Raw genomic sequence first — 20,012 nt, 5'->3', positions numbered from 1 at the left:
CAAAACTCTTGAAAACGTGTTAGAATTACAAAGTGTATTTTGAATATTCCCACAAAAGAATTGTTACTTCAAAAAAGAGTGCCTAAAAGCAGGGGACCCTAAAACCATCTTTTCTTGTTACCGATTCATATAAAATGCTTTTGGCCAAGTCACTGAGCAGCTCTGTATTTTCACTTTTCCCACAACCGAGTACCGATACAGCACCTGCTCCTGCCCTCTCTCTTGGGAATGTTGTAAGGTTAGATAACGTGTATAAAGCCTTTGTTCCTCAGACCACAGTACAATTACCCGTCTTCTTATTAAAATGTTTCTGTCCTGTGACATCAGTCATTATAAAGGGTCTTGGTGAATCATGTCTCCTATGGATTCTTTCTGCCAGAGGAAAGGTGTGTCTATCTCTTTTTTCTTAACCACTAAACACTACAAAATATTCACTACCTTATTATATAGTTGAGCAGTATTACATAAAGCTTCAAATGTTCTCACATCAGCTTTTATGGTCCTCATTAAAAAGTTCAAGAAAGTATAGAATTCGGATCGTGGAGAGTCTGGATTTTGTATTTTCATCTTTCACAGTGAAGCATTAACTTTCAAATTAACCATGGAAGAACCTGACAATTTGCATCCTATGCAAGCAAATGTATAATTAAGTGCCAATTGTTACTGACTTTTAATTTGTTTTTGTAAGATAAATCCGTAAGTTTTTAAGTCTAAAGAAGCGTGTAACTGGAATTTAAATGTACCAAACTTAAGGTAGCATATGGTATTGTAAAATGTGGCTCTGAGGCCACCCTGTCTGAGCCTGAATCTTGGCTTTACGTATTAGCTAGATGACATTACACCTTAGTTTGCAATATCTGGTATCTTTTCCTGAAAGATGTTGATGAAGATAATGCCAACCCTAGGGGGTTATTTTGAGTCTTAATGATGATAAGTAGTAATGCAGATTACATGGGTAATGCTGTGTGACACATCTAAATGCTTACTTAAATGTTAACCATGATTCTTTGTGCTGGGGGCTTGTCCGGTATAATGCGATCCCTACCCTCTACTCACTGGATGTCAACGGAATCTCCCCAGTGCGACCGGAAATGTCTCCAGATATTGCCAAATGTCTCCTGGGGAAAAATCTTGAGAACCACTGTTTCATAATATAATAAGTTTTATGGGGAGGAGGTGGAGCCTTTATGAAATGACATCATCTGTGAAGGCCAGAAGCAAACAGTCTAATGGGGGAAAGAGACCTTTAAAAGACAATGGATTGGGGCGTCTGGGTGGCACAGTCGGTTGAGCATCCAACTTCAGCTCAGGTCATGATCTTGCAGCCTGTGAGTTCAAGCCCCGCATCGGGCTCTGTGCTGATGGCTCGGAGCCTGGAGCCTGCTTTGGATTCTGTGTCTCCCTCTCTCTCTGCCCCTCCCCCACCTATGCTCTGTCTCTCTCTCTCTCTCTCTCTCTCTCTCTCCGTCAAAAATAAATAAACATTAAAAAAATTTTTTTTAAAGATGATGGATCTCATTTGAACTGAGATCCATCCAAGCTTGAATTCAGGCTCTGAACAGTGTTGGCAGTCTCCGGTTGCCCCATTTCCTTATTTGCAAAATGTAGATTAACTGTTAGAACTTAGCAGATAGTTCAGAGAGTTAGCAGCAAAATATGCATAAAAGTAATAAGTTTCTTATTTTACAGTTCATGATTATAATAGATAAAGGACCCAAATCATAAGAGCAACAAATGTATAAAGCTCCCAGAAATAAAATCGGCAAAATAAAACACCCCAAATTAAGCTATCCACCATAAATACTAAGGGATATCAATAGGATAACTAGTATGAACCTTTTAATCTTGTGAAACTGTTGACCATTTTTAATATAATAATAGTATTCACGTTTCCTATCAGAATCCAATGTGGTTTTTTGCTATCAATTTGACACAACTATGTTAAAGTTCATCTGAAAGAAAAACCAAAAGTATTCAAAAAGTAGACAATAGTTATTTTTTAATAAAATTGCAATAACTAAACTGTTATATATTAATGTGAAAATAGACTAAAAAGAAATCCAACCCAATTACATAAACAGACAATATGAGTAGATTTCTAGCAAATTATCAACCCATGAGGCAGGATATAAAATCCAGAAATAATCTGAGTATATTTTTAATAAAATAGTCCGAAAGCATTTGTTGAACCCATACTATCTTCCTGGAATTGGTATAAATATTGGGGATATAGTAGGCCATAAGACATAATATGTTCTTGTTTTCTTAGTTTACTTAGTCAATTTAAAAATCAACTTATAGATTTATATTATAATGTTTAATGACGATATGTGATTTTAAAGAAATCGTAAAGGAAAATAAAATGACAGAGTGGATAGAGAAGTTCCAGTTTAGACGGAATGGTTACTGGTCAGGGAAGTCTCATCTTAATAGGTAACATTTGAGCAGTGATCTTAGAAAAACAGATGGGAGTCTCTGAACATATCTTCAGGGAAACCATGGAGGGCTCCTTGGCCAGAACAGTGGAGTTTTAGTCAAAGAAGGAACTAGGGACTATATATTGTGGGGATGCTGGATTTTATTCTATGTGTGATGGAAACACATAGGAAGAAGCAGGAGACACTATCTATGGAGAATAAACAGAGACAAAATGGCAGCAGTAAGACTAATTAGAAAATAATTTCAGTAGTGTAGTAGGTTGGACCATGATGTTTGTGGTGAAGAAGGTGAGAAATAGTTAGACTTGGGATTGGAAAGTGAAACATGAAGAACCGCGATGGATGGCATATTGGATGTGGACCAAAGGGGTGAGTTAAGGATGCCTTGAAGGTGTTTGGTCTATGAAACTGGACTTACAGAGATTATATTTACTGAGACAGGGAAGAAGTAATTTGGGAAAATTTGGGTAATCAAGAGTCTGGTCATGGACCAATTATGTTTGAGGTATCAATTGGACCCCAATGTGGAGAAACACCCAACAGGCTGTTAGATGGATGAGCCCAGAGTTCAAGGAAGTGGCACCAACTGGAGATAAAAATTTGAAGATGTTTTCAAGCCCCAGGCTGGATTAGGTCACAGAGAGTATGCCTGCAGAGGAAGAGGTGTGGAGACCCAAGGTACTGGATGAGCCAAGCATAGGACAATTTGATACAATATGTACATTTTTAAATTTTTTTCCATTATTGTTATAACAAATTGCCACAAACTTGTGGTTTACACTTCACAAGTTTATTACCTTACAGTTCCAAAGGTAAGAGGTCCAAAACGGGTCCCACTGGATAAAATCAAGGTAGAAAGCCAGGGCTGGGTGTGTTAGAGAGGTTTTTGTTGCTGTTTTGTTTTGTGTTTTATAGAACCTCTATAAAGAGAATCTGTTTCTTTGCCTTTTCCAGCTTCTAGAAGTTGGCTCATGACCTCTGCTCTCCATCTTGAGAGTTAGCAACATCTGGCTGTTTTTTACGTGCTGCCATTCCTCTGACTCTTCTTCTACCTCCCACTTTTAAGAATCTTCTTGAGGGGTGCCTGGGTGGTTCAGTCTGTTGAGCGTCCGGCTTCGGCTCAGGTCATGATCTCACGGTTTGTGAGTTCAAGCCCTGCGTCGGGCTCTGTGCTGACAGCTCAGAGCCTGAAGCCTGCTTCCAATTCTGTGTCTCCCTCTCTCTCTGCTCCTCCCCCGCTCGTGCTCTGTCTCTCTCTCTCTCTCTCAAAAATAAATAAACATTAAAAAAAATTAAGGATCTTCTTGATTACCATGAACCCATCCAGGTGATCCAGGATAATGTTCTGATCTTAAAATCATCTGCAATTATCTAAGTTCATCTATATATTTAACTCCTCTTTTCCATATAACTGAATATATTTATAAGTGGCAAGTATTAGTATATGAACATCTTTGGGGGGCCATTTATTGTCCTGCCTACATTAATAAAGCCAGCATGTGTTAAAAAAAATGAGAAAACAATGGTTTATTCCATAAAAGATGTAGATATAACTGGTTTTAAAATGTGAAAAAAAAAAGATTTAGAGTGAATTCCTCATCTCATCTCATATTAATTTAATGATCAATATATTAAAATTTCCTTGGAAAAATCAGAGCCTTATTGGGAATTGGAATAATTTATGGAAGAGCACACTGAGGATTTCAATCAAAGGATAAAGGAAAATAGTAACTGACTTGTGGCATATTAGCCTTGTATGAAGTATGTACAACAAAGCAAAGCATAAGTAAAATTTAAAGGCAGGTAACAACCAAGACTGTAAGTGCAGATTTCATAGTGTTATTTCTAATATATAAAATTACTGTATACTTTTTTAAGTTTATTAGGATTTTTACGTCCTTATAAGCAAAGAAAAAATTGTAAATCCTTTAGAGGTCTTGCCAGCTATTTATTTAAAGTTTTTATTCAAATTTCAGTTAGTTAACTTACAGTGTAATATTAGTTTCAGGTGTACAATATAGTGATTCAATATTTCCATACAACACCCAGTGCCCATCACAACAGGTGCGCCCCTTAATCCCCAGCACCTATTTCTACCATGCCCCTACCCACCTCCCCTCTGGTAACCATGAGTTTGTTCCTTAGAGTTAAGAGTCTGTTTCTTGGATTGCCTCTCTCTCTCTTTTCTTATCCCTTTGCTCATTTGTGTTGTTTCTTAGATTCCACTTATCGGTGAACTCATATGGTATTTGTCTTTCTCTGACTTATTTCTCTTAGCTAAATACTCTCCAGTTCCACCCATGTCATGGCAAATGGCCAGATTTCATTCTTTTTGATGGCTGAGTAACTCCATTATATGTATGTGTGCATATATAATATATATCTTTATCCATTCATCAGCCAGAGGACACTTGGGCCCTTTCCATAATTTGTCTATGGTAGGTAATGCTGCTATGAACATTGGGGTGCATGTATCCCTCTGAATTAGTATTTTTGTATTCTTTTGGAAAATACATGACAGTGTAATTGCTACGTCATAGGGTAGTTCTATTTTTTAACTTTTTGAGGAACCTCTATACTGTTTTCCTGAGTGGCCACACCAATTTGCATTCCTACCAACAGAGTAGGAGCGTTCCCCTTTCTCCACATTCTTGCCAACACCTGTTGTTTCTTGTGTTGATTTTAGCCATTCTTCAGGTGTGGAAATAATTTTTAAAACATACCTACCAAAAGAAAAAAATGATCAAAGAAGATATATATATATATCATTGGCAAAATTTTTTTAAGATCCTGAAAATAAATGAAACATAGTAATTTAGTCATGCTAGTAATCACAGAAATGTGAAGTCTAACAATCACAAAATACTGTGCTTCACCTATTAAGTTGGATTTTTTTGTTATGATAACCTAGTGATGGTAAATAAACAGAGTAATAAGTACTTTCAAACACTGCTGATGGGAAAGTTTTAAAATATATATCTCAAATCTTCAACTGAATAAACTAATAAGTGGGAGAGGAAACACAAATCTCCCATGCTGAAGAATTCCAAGTGGTGTATAGTGCTCCATTCCTATACTGTGGGCAGTGTATAGTGACTTCCTTCCAAAGAGCTCAACATGGGAAGTAGGTGGGAATAACTCTACAGTAGAGAAATCTGACAAATCCTACGCCAGACAGATGAACAAGGTCAATACAGTCATAAATAGTATAAATAGCACTTTCGATATTATGTGATGAAATGACACTTGACCACTGTGATCTTCTTCCCCCAATCCTGTAACCTGTCTAATCATGAGAATTTCCAGTAGAAAATCACCCTACAAAGTAACAGAGCAGCACTCTACAAATATGAGGCAAGTTTGAGAAACTGTCACAGCCAAGTGCAGCCTAAGGAAACATCACAACTAAAGGTAAGGTGGTGTCTTGAATGGGATCTTGGAACAGAGAAAGGATTCTAGCTGAAAATCTGAAAATCTAGGAAAATTTGAAAAAGCTAGGAACTTCAGTTAATAACCATGAGTCGATATTGCTTTATTAATGGTGACAAGTATATAACATACCAATGATGATGCTGATAATAAGGGAAACTAGGTGTGAGAAATAAAAGATCTGTATTAGCTTCTTAAATTTTTCTAAATCTGAAACTCTTCTAAAAAAATAAGGTCTTTGTAAAATATAACAAAATGGACTATTTCTTTTATCTGAAAGACTGTCATAAAAATAATTATTCAAAAATTTTTTAACATTTATTTAGAAAGACAGAGTGGGAGTGGGGGAGGGGCAGAAATAGAGGGAGATACAGAACCGGAAGCAGGCTCCAGGCTCTGAGCTGTCAGCACAGAGTCCGACTCGGGGCTTGAACCCACCAATAGTGAGATCATGACCTGAGCTGAATTTGGATGCTTAACTGACTGAGCCCCTCAGGCACCCAAAAAAATAATCATTAAATGAATATACACTAAAACCCTGGATTGCAAGTAACTTGTTCTGCAAGTGGTCCGCAAGACCAGCAAACATTTCTAATACATTTTAACTTGATAAATGAGCAATGTCTTGCAATACGAGTAGTACATGACTCCGAATGTCACACGATCACAACTGATCCAATGGTTCTCGATATTTGCGTTGATATACAAGTGCTTTGGATTGCAAGCATATTTCTGAAATGAAGTATGCTCACAAACCAAGGTTTTACTGTATTTTGATCAAATTTTGATCATAAAATTAGTATACAGAAAACTTATTTACTACATACAATAAGTTGACCAATTTATGTTGATTATTTTATTTAATCCATATAAACCGGAGAGAAAAGTGAGGTTCAGAAAGGTGTGTTGGTATTCTTTAAACTGATATCCATAGCAACCTGAGAGTCTCAAAAATATGTAGGGACACATCTGCTCACTGAGAGTTTTTAGTTATGTTGGATTATCTGGATGATGATTATACTTGCCTTCTGCCCTATGATTGACCCAAGTAATTATTTAAAGTGAAAATATTAAACATGTAATGTGCTTGATATGTATCTGACTTCTTTCAGGCTGGCTTGTCCAAATTTTCATTTTTTTTAACCTTTTTATTTATTTTTGAGAGACAGAGAGAGACAGAGCACGAGCGGGGGAGGGGCAGAGAGAGAGGGAGACAGGGAATCAGAAACAGGCTCCAGGCTCCGAGCTGTCAGCACAGAGCCCGATGCCGAGCTCGAACCCGCAAACCATGAGATCATGAACTGAGCAGAAGTCAGACGCTACCTGACTGAGCCACCCAGGCACCCCTGGCTTGTCCAAATTTTAAAGGATATTTGGTCTGCATAACCTAGTTACCGTTCGAATTATTTTTATTGTTTGTACAGATATCATTGCGATGTGAGAGTTTTCAATTTAAAGAAGTTCAAAATTAGCCTTTAGTTTGTTAACTCATATAATAAACGGAGACATTGGTTTGCCTTCATGGAAATGACATTGCACACTGACAATTTTTTTAAGCACAGGTTAAATGTAGTCACGGCATACTGTACATATGTAAAGCTCAGACCACAAAGCTAGCTAGTGGGATATTGAATCCTTAAAACACAGAGACACTCAGGCAATATCAAGCGAAAGAACTTGCTAAGCTTTTCTCATATTTGTATCAGATGATATGAACAGATCTAGTTTTGTATAGCTCATAGTAAGTATAGGAGTAAAGATGTAATAAAGAACAGTACATTTTAATTTGCTGGTATTTTACTTATGGGCAGGCTCTCAGATGTTTTGGCTTATCAAAATATTGGATCAATTGAAGAACAGTTTCATTGCTAAAATGAAAAAAAAAACTGACAGTGATAAATGAATGTTTCAAATCATGGCGCATCACACTCTAAATCCAACAAATAGAAAATGACTGTGGAGTACAAATTATAAAAGTATACCCTCTGTTAGTAAATCTAACCACCGAAATTTAGTTTTAAAGATTCAATGATATCTACCAAATCAAAGTAACACTGATAATTTAAATGTTATCAGTTGTGCAGTTTTGTTTGTATTTAATTTGTTGATTATGTTGGTTTTATGTTGTTTTGTAAGAGCCATAAGCATAAAATTTCATACCCTGTATCATGTCTGAACATAACCGAAATAGTATGATAGAAATGGTTTTTGAAAACTTGTTCTTCAAAGGTATTCGAACATAATTCACAGTTGAGAAGCACTATACAAATACTCCAGTTGAGGTGTTTTCAATGATAATGGGTAAGCATGCCCTCACTTGCTGTTTTAAAAAAATAACATTGCCTAATTGCAGAAAGATAAGCGCAATAAATCCATCATTTTTATTTCAAAGCTTTTCACCACCTACTCACATAAGATAGAGTTTAACTAGAAATATAAAATATTGACACTCAAGATTCTTGTCAAGGAGGATAACCTCTGATTCACTCTCGAGTCTCAAAAGCTCTACGGAGAGAAATAATATGAATGTAAAATTACCTTAAGGATATACAACCCATCCATTCATATAGATCAGCGCCTCTCAGTCCCAGCTGAAGACTCAACTCACCGAAGACACATACAAAATACTGATGCCTGGGTCCTCTCTTGAGCTATTCTGATTTAATGGGTTTGATGGGAGACCTGATATGTATAATAACTTCTCTCCTAGGATTCTAATTAAAAGCCAAAACCGAGAACCACTCAAACAGAAACTCTAAAGCAGTGCTTCTCATACAGTCTGCAAGCTGATATGACAGAGGGTGTTTTCACAATCCTGACGCCACTATCACAAAACATAACATAAACAAAAATTCTGAAGCCGCAGCCCCGCCCCCAGGCTCCTGGTTTAATGGGATTGGGGTGGGGCCCCTGCACTGGAATTGTTTCAAAGCTCCCCCGGGGTGATTCTAATGTGCACTCGGGCTGAGAACCACTGATCTAAGACCTGAACGCCTGGATCACATCATTTAGGCTCCTGTAAAAGAACACCTGGGCAAATTTGTCTACTCTATTTACTGTAAGGATGTTGTTCATTGTATTCCACGGTGAAAGAAGTTCTTTCTGGTGTCAGAAGCAAAAAGAATTATGTAACCCTTAAAGACATGTCTCTCTTTTTATTCATGGACGCTGCGTGACTGCTAAAACACTCCAAGGCAAGTTCATGGCCAAGGCTTAGCAAACGTGGTACCTATTTTGTGGACAAACTTCATGCATTTTCATCTTCTATATTCTACTCTTGTTTTACCCTGTCCCCCAAATTCTCATTTGCTTTTCATTAATCACAAGGCTCCTTGTTTTTCTTCTATTTTGGCAAGTCGTCTTCAATTATTTCTGCAGCCACATGAGATAGAAAAAAAATAAAGGAGAGAAGGAAAAGGGAGAGAGGAAGATAAATCCAAAGGTCTCTCTAGCATATTCTCAACTGCGTGCAGAAGCAAAACCACATACACTGAATACAGGCTTTCATTACCTGGAGGGAACTCAGATTTCCCTGATTGGTTTCACACCAAAGGTCCATATAAATACTGACACGTAAGTAGCCTTAAGACGATTGAGTTTCTTTTAATTTTTTTTTAATGTTTATTTATTTTTGAGAAAGAGAGAGAGCGCTCACGCCTGCGAGGAGCAGAGAGAGAGGGAGACAGAATTCGAAGCAGGCTCCGCACTGCCTGAGCAAAGCCCAGTGTGGGGCTCGAACTCAGGAACTGAACTGTGAGATCATGACCTGAGCCAAAGTCAGATGCTCAACCGACTGAGCCACCCAGGTGCCCCAAGACAGTTGAAATTTGAGGTAGTAATGCAAGATAATGGGTTAAATTCAATTTACTAGCTGGTGGTATTAAACCTAATTTAGTTGGTTTTTAGATTACTCCCAAATGCATTCCTGGAATAGAAGCTATTTAAAAAAACCTACCAAATGAGGTGTTCAAATCGTGACTTAGTGTATTTCATCATATGAATCCAGGCTTTAACTCTGTAGAGAAGTATTCAAACTGTGAATTTATAATTTAAGAAGATATAATTAAGTATTGATCCTCAAGTTAGAGGACAGCCTAAGTAAATGAAACATTGTATTCATTCATTCATTCCTTATTCATTCCAACAATATTTCTTGAGCAGACAACTACTGGTGCGCTCTGCGTCAGGCTCTCTGTTGGGTGCTGGGAATCTAATGGTAAGCAAATTTGACACCGTCTCTGTTCGAATAGAATCTACGCTCTAGAAGGGAACAGACTTAAATGGAAATGCATATTTGTTGAGAATCGGTGGAAAATGCTCAAGTTCTATGAAAGACTAAAACAATGGCAGGGGTGGGGAATGATATGATCCAACTCAGAACAGGTTTCTCTTGTGACTACATTTGGATCCAAATCTGAAGGAGAATGAACGATTATTAGACGGGCAGGGTTACACAGGTCAGGGGAAAGTAATAGGGTAGGAGCCCGTCTCTGTATTTGTGTATTCATGCATTTACCTCCATATAGTTTCAAATCAATCTCACAGACATCCAGTTAAAACTTTTCCAACTCATTTGTACTTGTTAGAACTTGCCCTGAGCATTGAGGGGCACAAGACATCATCTTTCAAAACAGACACACAGTAAGTTAGGAGAATGCCTGAACATTTTCAGGTGTGTAACTCCTGAAAAGGGAGAAAAGTAAGACCAGACGACGACGCTTTGAGTGTCCTAAGTTTTTCATTCTGATGTTACACGTCCACCCCTGTTCACCTCAAGTGGAGGCGGCAGGTGAAGCTCTGACATATTTTTACAAGAAGTCAAAAGTCCCTCAACCTAACTTCGATTCTCTAAGACCCCAGAACAAGTCCCAGGACGACAAGACGATAGAGTGAGTCAGCAGTCTGTGTGGCCAGATTGCTCTCCCTGATCGCGATCTGATCATAATTTGTCTACAGGATGGAGGTTGTAGATTCTTACATACGTGTACAGCCCAGACTGTCCCTGTGAGCTGCAAAATATCTAATTCTTTACATCCTCTACCGGGATGGCTCACAGCCAACTCGGGCTCTACGTCTGAAATGTAATTCTTGATCTATTTCTAAGAGGTCACTCACCCTTCAAGGGTCTGTCACCTCAATACACGCACCCCTGGTACAATGACGCTCCTGTCAGTGGAGACAGTCACCCGTGACTCGTTTCCCACCTCCAGGCCGTCGGCCACCCTCACCAGCTACAACTCCGGTGCACCGTGCAAATCCAGCCACTCTCCTGCGTCTCCTGTACGCTGACCGCCTCCCTCCTCTTCCAGTTGGATGATCGCAATAAACTTCTAACTGGTTTCTTCCTATTCTATTTTGCGTCTTTCCAGTCCTTTCCTTCAGAATACCGATCTGTTGTGGTTTGGGGGTTTGCTTTTGCTTGTAGCACAAACTCGATCGTGTCAGTTCCACGCTTGAAATCTTTCACTGGCTTTGCGCTGATCTCAAGAGAACATTGTTCACAAGAGCCCACACATCTGGACTTTGCACTAGTAGCTTCATCTGCCCCTTACTGCAGGCCCCATGTCCCTTGTGCTTGAAGCCTTCCATCTGCATTAGTCCCAAGTTGTCTTCACCCACAGCGCTTTCACTCACTGTCTCCCATGCCTGGGATGCTCGTTACCTGATGATCTAATTCCTACTCAGGCCTCAGGTTATAGCTTAAATATTGTTTTGTTAGCGAGCCTTTTCTTTACCTCGTAATTAAAATTACGGTCTCATCTGTTTATAGTCTCATTGTACCTTATTTTTTCTATACTCTGATTTTACCCACAGCTGTGTCTCATTTTGTACTTAGGTATTTTTTTTGCAATTGCTTGTTTATTATTTACTACTCTCACTCAAACAAGGTCTGTGAGGGCATGGAATGGAGTCAGGGTCAGAAGAGAAGTTTTATTTATTTTTATTTATTCATTTTTTAAAAGGCAGCCTTTTTATTTTTAATGTTTTATTTATTTTTGAGAGAGAGAGAGAGACGGAGTGCAAGTGGGGGAAGGGCAGAGAGAGAGGGAGACACAGAATCGGAAGCAGGCTCCAGGCTCTGAGCTGTCAGCACTGAGCCCGACGCGGGGCTCGAACCCATGAACCGGGGCTCGAACCCACGAACCGGGGCTCGAACCCGCAAACCATGAAGTCATGACCTGAGCCGAAGTCGGACGCTTAACCAACTGAGCTACCCAGGCGCCCCAGAAGATAAGTTTTAAAGCTGAGCACGGGCCAGTCCAAGGATGGGTCTTTTGCATCATGCTAAGGTGTTTGGATTTTGTATTGGAGGAAGAGGAGAACTTTTAAAAGAATTTAAGTAAGGTGGTGGCTTTCTCAGAATTTGATTCAGGAACCTCTGTGTGGTCCCCAGTGGAGTATGGATGAGAAAAGAGTTAAGACCAGAGGCAAGGAGACTGGAAAAGACATCACTGGATTGATTCGGGTGAGAGAGCTTGAGGTGAAACTAAGCACAACAATGTTACCACAAAACTATTTTCTGATGTTAAAGATTTTATTTTTAAGTAATCTCTGCACCCAACATGGGGCTCAAACTCACAACCCCAAGAGCGAGAGTCATCTGCTGTATGTATTGAGGCAGCTAGGTGCCCCATAAAACAAGAACTATTTTCAATAAGTTAGAATATGGTGTTGATCAATAGTTGGGTTTCCTTCAAAGCAATCTCTGAGGCGGATGTTAGGGTACATTGTTTTTTACTATGAAGTAGTTTTGGGATCAACACCTGAGGAAAAGAAGGGAAGGAAGAGGAGTGGGGGAAAGGAGGGAAGCTTAAGGGGAGGTGCAGAACCAGGTGATGGCTAAGGCATCAAGCCAAGACTGAAACAAGTTCCTCTTCAAAATATAAACACTTTACCGCCTCAATTAGAAGATGATGGCTTCTTTGGGCCTCTACAGAAAAGCCAGTGAGGCAGGGTATGAAAGTGTTATTTGAAGACAGGAGTAAGAATGCCCAGGAAGGGGGTGCCTGGGTGGCTCTGTTGGCTGAGCATCTGACTTCAGCTCAGGCCGCCATGATCCCACGGTTTGTGAGTTTGAGCCCCGCATCTGGCTCACTGTCGTCAGCATGGAGCTCACCTCAGATCCTCTATCCCCCCCGTCTCTCTGTTCCTCCCCGATTCATGCTCTCTCCCTCTTTCTCTGTCAAAAATGAATTACAAGGGGCGCCTGGGTGGCGCATTCGGTTAAGCGTCCGACTTCAGCCAGGTCACGATCTCGCGGTCCGTGAGTTCGAGCCCCGCGTCGGGCTCTGGGCTGATGGCTCGGAGCCTGGAGCCTGTTTCCGATTCTGTGTCTCCCTCTCTCTCTGCCCCTCCCCCGTTCATGCTCTGTCTCTCTCTGTCCCAAAAATAAATAAAAACGTTGAAAAAAAATTAAAAAAAAAAGAAATGAATTACAAAAAAAAAAAAAACACACAAAACATTAAAAAAAGAAAAAAAAAAAAAAAAGAATGCCCAGGAAGTCTGTCACATTTCTAGCAAACTTCCATGTTGGAGCAGTAGAAAATATAAATGGATTACAAGAGTCATGTGAATAAATTGCAGGGAACACAGTTCTGGCAAAATGAAGTTTTAATATGGAAGAGAATCGAGTATATTTATATTTTAAAGGACAACGCAGAGAGAGGAAGAGGATGTAGATACAATGAAGGGAGGGAATTATCAATGGAACAGGACCCCCCGAGGAGGAAGATGGGGTTAAGATTCCCAGAAAGTTGGTTAGAGGAAAACAATATCTCCCTTTCAACGTAAAGGAAGAAAGTAAAGCGGATGTTGAGAATCGGCTTGGCCTGTGAGGAGCCAAAAACAAAAGCTCCTACATTATTTATGTTTCTTAGATTATACCTATAATCAGGATGTACCTCCACATTCTAAGTAAACATATGCTTTCACTTGCATTTATTTGTAATACAGACCAGATATTTTACCTGAAGGAAAAAAAAAAATCAAACAATTAGAAAAGAACAGTAAGTTGGAAACTTCTAGGACAAAATGAAGATAGGGTTATAGTGAGATAGAATGAGGAAGAGGAAATAGAACACAGAAGACAAGGTGGAAGCGACAAGTCAGAATAATGTTGGCAAATCCCTTCAAGGGTGGGAAGAAACGTGTGTCTCAGTAACCTTGAACAAAGGCAGAGAAAACCCTGCCTTCTGAGCTGGTGTTAGGAAACTCTGAACTACACAGAAGTTATCTGTTTCCTCAATGATTCACATTCCTTAAAGAGGGAGTTCTCACTTGATCTAGAATGGTACTAATACAGCAACAGCAACAAAACAGAGATATGATTGATACATAATAGCTAGAGAGACCACCCATCTTAAAAACTCAAGTTTCCATAGTTCCTAATTCAATTAATGGGCTCTTTAAATTTGGATGGTATTGGACCTGCCATTGGCTCTTGGGCTGTGGTTGACTGAGAGGGAGGACCTGTTGCAACTTGCAACGTCTCCCAGTTGGAATATGCGTGGTGTGCTCATTTTCAAGCAGGTTTCATCCTTGAGATGGAATCGTTGCAGTAGGATGTGACCGAAAAGGGGAAAGGTCCAGGCTTCCCACATTAAGCATCATGGTCCTTGGACAGTGGCCGGGAAGTGATACTCAAGGATGAAATATTGATTCTTGAACTTTGAAACAGTCTCAATGGAATTCTGCTTGCTTTGAAACCAATTTGTGAAACTACTGACAGGTAGTATTAAATTTCAGGTTCAGTCCCATTCATCTGGAAAAACTTGAAAACATCTCTCCCCTCCCCCTTTTGACTCAGTCAGAGAGGTAAGTATAGCAAGATAGAGATTGGATGAATTTCTAGATCATTACCACATAGCTAGCCTAGCCACACACTCTGAAGACCTCACATTCTGCATCTTGCAAACAAGGGACTTAAACCTGTTATAACTTGGAAGACACCTTCCATCTCTAAGAACTTTTCCATTACCTGAATTTAAGTAATTGCATAGATAATCCAAAGGGCCACTTTTATATTGTTCCATAAAAATGGAGTATACATTTTTGGCTTTGATAAATGTGATATATTTCAAGCTTCCATTGAAGGGAAAAAAAAAAGATAATTGGGGCACCTGGGTGGTTCAGTAGGTTAAGCGTCCAATTCGGCTTAGATCGTGATCTCATAGTTCATGGGTTCGAGCCCCGCATTGGGCTCCGTGCATTGGGTTCTGGAGCCTGTTTTGGATTCTGTGTCTCCCTCTCTCTCTGCCTTTTCCTGGCTCTCACTCTGTCTCTCTCTCTCTCTCTCTCAAAATAAATAAACATTAAAAAAATTAAAAAACAAAAACAAAAACTGCTAGGAATGCCTGGGTGGCTCAGTCGGTTAAACATCTGACTTCTGCTCAGGTTATGATCTCCTGGCTTGTGAGTTTGAGCCCTGATGTGGGCTCTGTGCTGACAGCTCAGAGCTCAGAGCCTGCTTCCATTTCTGCGTTTCCCTCTCTCTTTGCTCCTCTCCTGCTCATTCTCTTTCTCTGTCTCAAAAATAAATAAACATAAAAATTTTTTTTAACTTTTTTTTAATGTTTATTTATTTTTGAGACAGAGAGAGACAGAGCATGGACGGGGGAGGGGCAGAGAGAGAGGGAGACACAGAATCGGAAACAGGCTCCAGGCTCTGAGCCATCAGCCCAGAGCCCGACGCGGAGCTCGAACCCACAGACCGTGAGATCGTGACCTGAGCCGAAGTCGGACGTTTAACCGACTGAGCCACCCAGGCGCCCCAAACATAAAAAATTTTTTGAAAACCAGCTAATCAAAATTTATATACGAAACATTCCACCAGAGAGGAAGTGTTACTTAACAGATATTATAACAAGTACCAGTAAATTCAATTATAAGGACTGTTTATCTCTGTTCTTCTTTCTGATCTTAAGAATAAACCAAATTCTGAATTTTTTTTTTGCATAGGACTCCTCCTTTTTTATAAAGTATCAGAGGTTTTAGTAGAAGTCTTGAAACTAACCGCTACACATTTTTCCACATTCAGAGGTCTTTATTAAAACCAGAACTGACTAACCGTATTAAAGATGAGTGGCTTAGATTAGAAAAAAGTAATAGATCGTCTACACCGCAAAGTGTTCTTCAATTGCTCCCCAAAGAACTGGTTAGGTTTTCGCCCTTGTCTCCAGTTGTGACTTAACTTAGATGCTTACGCTTTTTTCTCAGAGCGATTTTTTTCCAGCAGGAAGTCTTCAGCTCTATAATTAGCAATCCACAATGGAAGCTTTGACACTTAATTACAACATTGCTAAGACAATAATAATAAAAGGAAGACCGAAGTTGAATGCAGTATTTCTGGACACACCTCTGGCTACCTTCTTATTGGCTGGGAAACAATTATATATGACTAGTAAATAATCCATACCGAAATGAATGCCTGTGTACAAAGGCAGGTACTTCTAGTTAGGCCAAGTTCAGTCGCTGGTGCTGCTTTCAACTAAAACATTATGGGCAGGGACACTGGAGAACATCATCAGAGACTGCTGTAGACTCAAAGAGGCCTCCTCCACGTTCTGGATCTCCAGCAGCTTCTACCATTCCAGGCTGGATCGGTCTTCAAAGCAGAGGCGATGGCATTCTATCCACTGCAGATTGCTGGTCTGGTTCTTGGCTTCCTTGGCATGGTCGGGACTCTTGCCACAACCCTCCTGCCCCAGTGGAGGGTATCGGCTTTCGTTGGCAGCAACATCATCGTTTTTGAAAGGCTCTGGGAAGGGCTCTGGATGAACTGCGTCCGACAAGCCAAGGTCCGGCTGCAGTGCAAGTTCTACAGCTCTTTGTTGGCTCTCCCACCTGTCCTAGAGGCAGCCAGGGCCCTCATGTGTGTCGCCGTCGCTCTCTCGCTCATCGCTCTGCTTCTCGGCATCTGCGGCATGAAGCACATCCGGTGCACGGGCTCCAATGAGAGGGCCAAAGCGTACCTTCTGGGGACCTCTGGGGCCCTCTTCATCCTGACCGGCATCTTCGTTCTGATTCCTGTGTGCTGGACGGCCAACATCATCATCAGGGATTTCTACGACCCAGCCATCCACGTGGGGCAGAAACGAGAACTGGGAGCAGCCCTCTTCCTCGGCTGGGCCAGCACCGCCATCGTCTTCATCGGAGGTGGTTTGCTCTGCGGGTTCTGCTGTTGCAACAGAAAGAAGCCGAGACACCGATACCCAGCCCCGGGATACTGCGTGCCCCACGTGGAGAAGCGGAGGAACGTGACCTCCACCAGCTATGTCTAGCACCTGCTTTGGGCTCCAACTGTGGATTCCAGTCAGAGGTTTTTATAGAGCCCTGCCAGACGCTGTAAGTACGTCGGGCGCGAGAACTGGCCTTATGGCTTCATTTCAATGGAGAGGAAAGTATAGACGATAGATAGATCGTACTTGGTCACCCGTGGTAGGAATAGAAATGGCTTACTTTGGACATTCTAACTCCGTATGTATTAAATGCATTTACTATTATGAGACACAAATGATCCCCGTTCCAATTTGTGGAGTCGAAAATCGAGTATATCCACAACCTTAGTATAATGATAACTACTGTTTTGTTTTGTTTTGTTTTGTTTTGTTTGACAATCATGGAGCATCTGCTAGGAAATGCAAATTTTATTGCAATTGATAACGCACACCAGTAAAAAATACTCTAAACCATAACCCAAGTTAATTTTCCTCCACATTATTTCTTAGACTAATACAGTAACAAGTGAAATGTGGACTTTCCTTTTTTAAACAATTAATCTGAAAAATAGTAGATCTGAAATACGGATATTTTTAAATGTTTATTTATTTTTGAGAGAGAGAAAGAGCATGAGCAGAGGACAGGTGGAGAGAGAGGGAGACATAGAATCTGAAGGAGGCTCCAGGCTCTGAGCCTAATGCTCCAACCCATGAACCGTGGGATCATGACCTGAGCCGAAGCGGGATGCTTAACCGACTGAGCTACCCTGGCACCCCTCAAATAAAGATTTTTAATTGAATTTATCAAAATATGGAAATGCCCATCCAATGAAAAGATATGTTATTCCCTTAGGAAACTCAAATGCACTGGCAATTAGACACTTTCAGGGGAAAAAGAGGGGATCTGATTTCTCTTAGGAAATTTATGAAGATGATGTTAAAGCACCTAAATTATACAGTTAGGCTTGCCTGGAATTATATATTCAAAGAAAAATAATTTATAAATGAGAAGTAATATGTTCTATAACCTCTGATTTGTGCCTACAGCAAACAGAAGTATCTATCTTGATAAAGTACATCAGTACAAGAGTATGAGCACTCAACTGTCATCAAGAGGAAATACGGTCCTAATTAGGGAACTGAGGTTTGGGTGTTGAAGGGAATGGTTTCTGTTCCTTGTTTTATTCTTTAGTCATTGTTCAGGTCTGCACACGCAAAGTAAAATGAAGAATTAAGGTAATGATTCAGGCAATTAGTCAGGCTAAAATAAGTACCTCCATTTTATTCTCTAATAAATAAATAGGGATGGTTAAGGCATCGTGTTTTGCTTGAATTATGTATATTATTTTCTCAATTCTTTACTCCTCATGCATTTAACATGCACATGTAATATGCCGATATGGTTAAAAGTATGTGAGGGGGGTGGAGAGGAATGGGTATATAAGTGTTTGTGGGGCAAGACCACTCCTATGGGTTGCTTCTGAATATCTCCAGTATGTTGTGAACCAATCAATGTTTATATATCCAGTTCTAACTCTTCAAATATTATGTTTATTTTATAGTAAAAAATGTATTTAATTTGCAGTACATAATTGCAATGAACAGATTAAATTTGTTCACCAAATATTTATTGTGTGTCCATCCTTACTATAATAAAATAATAACGTTGTTACATATTTTCAATTATGTTGATATATTTCACTGTGGGGTTAATTTCAGAATGAATTTCTATCTTCAAAAGACCATCTATGATCTCTGAAACGTTAAATCAGAGATAACTCAAGGGTAGATGTTGACATCAGACCTTCATTCCATTCTACAAACCACGAGCAAGGCTTCAGCAAGTCAAGCCTTGGTAATATAAGACAATATTTTAAAAAAAAATTAGTAATACATAATGTTAAAGGCCACATAAATGTCTTCAAATAATATCAATATGTAAGATCAATATGTAAACATCTTCAAATAACATCAATTAAAAACAAAAAAAAAAAAGAATTAGATTTTTCCTCAGCTTATTTTCTTTTTCAGACTTCATTCAGAAAGGTCTAAATTTTGAGTGTGCTGAAAAGTGATCATTGATCATATATACAGGCAAATAAGTATGAAATCAAGACATGTACGATATATGCGTAAAGGTTGTCATAGAATCATTTGTCTTACCTTTTGGCATCCTAGAAGAGGTACATAACCTCGCATGACAGGTTCCAGAGATTAAATGAGGCATATCATCCTGCCAGCCAGAGTATCAAAGAGTAAAAACGGTGTAACATGGGGTAGAATCACAAAACTATTAGAGATAACATTAGTCACTGAATTGGGGCAAAATTTCAGGAACTAAGAATTCTTTTGTTTGCTCTTTTACTAATCAAGGTGTAGTTTGGGGAAATGATTTCTATTTTCTCCACTCTGCTGCATTATTTTCTGTTTCACACCACAAAGAAACTTCAATAATTTTTAATGAATTTCAAGACACATTATGAATGTAAATCTCATACCACAAACCCGGGTGTGCAAGAATTGCATAATTCTTATCTCAAATTTAACGTAAATTCAATTTCTGGAGTATTTCCCTACATGTTTCACCATTCTTAAGATCTTGTATAAGGTTAAGCAATGCTTGGGGTGATGGGTTGATGGGATCAGCCCGTGATGATCATCAGTCCATACAGGTCACTGACAAGATGTCTATTGTACCTGCTCTCATGGTCCATTTAGATTTCTCAGCTCTGCTAATTCTTTGTGATGCTTGGCAATCTTTTTTGAGACTCTCTAGTTCTGGGCTACTTGGGTTAGTGGATTTCAACCTTGGCCGAATATTAGAATTGCTAGGGGAATATTAAAAACTACCAGTGCAGCCAGTATCAAGATGATCTATGCCATTTCCTAGATTCATAGCAAACGCTTGACCTGTTGATTTGGTTACCAT

The 20,012-nt window shown here is 39.6% G+C and overlaps 1 protein-coding gene across 1 annotated transcript; it reads left to right on the top strand.

Annotated features, from left to right (window-relative positions):
• The first annotated feature begins 16,334 nt into the window (after positions 1-16,334).
• CLDN17 (claudin 17) lies at positions 16,335-18,698 on the top strand. Its single transcript, XM_032594610.1, has one exon. The coding sequence runs from the start codon at positions 16,487-16,489 to the stop codon at positions 17,144-17,146; it is 660 nt and encodes a 219-aa protein (XP_032450501.1). The 5' UTR covers positions 16,335-16,486; the 3' UTR covers positions 17,147-18,698.
• Positions 18,699-20,012: the final 1,314 nt, after the last annotated feature.

This window comes from Lynx canadensis, chromosome C2 (genome assembly GCF_007474595.2).
Source record: "Lynx canadensis isolate LIC74 chromosome C2, mLynCan4.pri.v2, whole genome shotgun sequence".
In the NCBI taxonomy this organism is placed as follows: domain Eukaryota; kingdom Metazoa; phylum Chordata; class Mammalia; order Carnivora; family Felidae; genus Lynx; species Lynx canadensis.
Note: the sequence above shows the minus strand (reverse complement) of the source record. Positions and strands in the feature narration are given on the sequence as shown.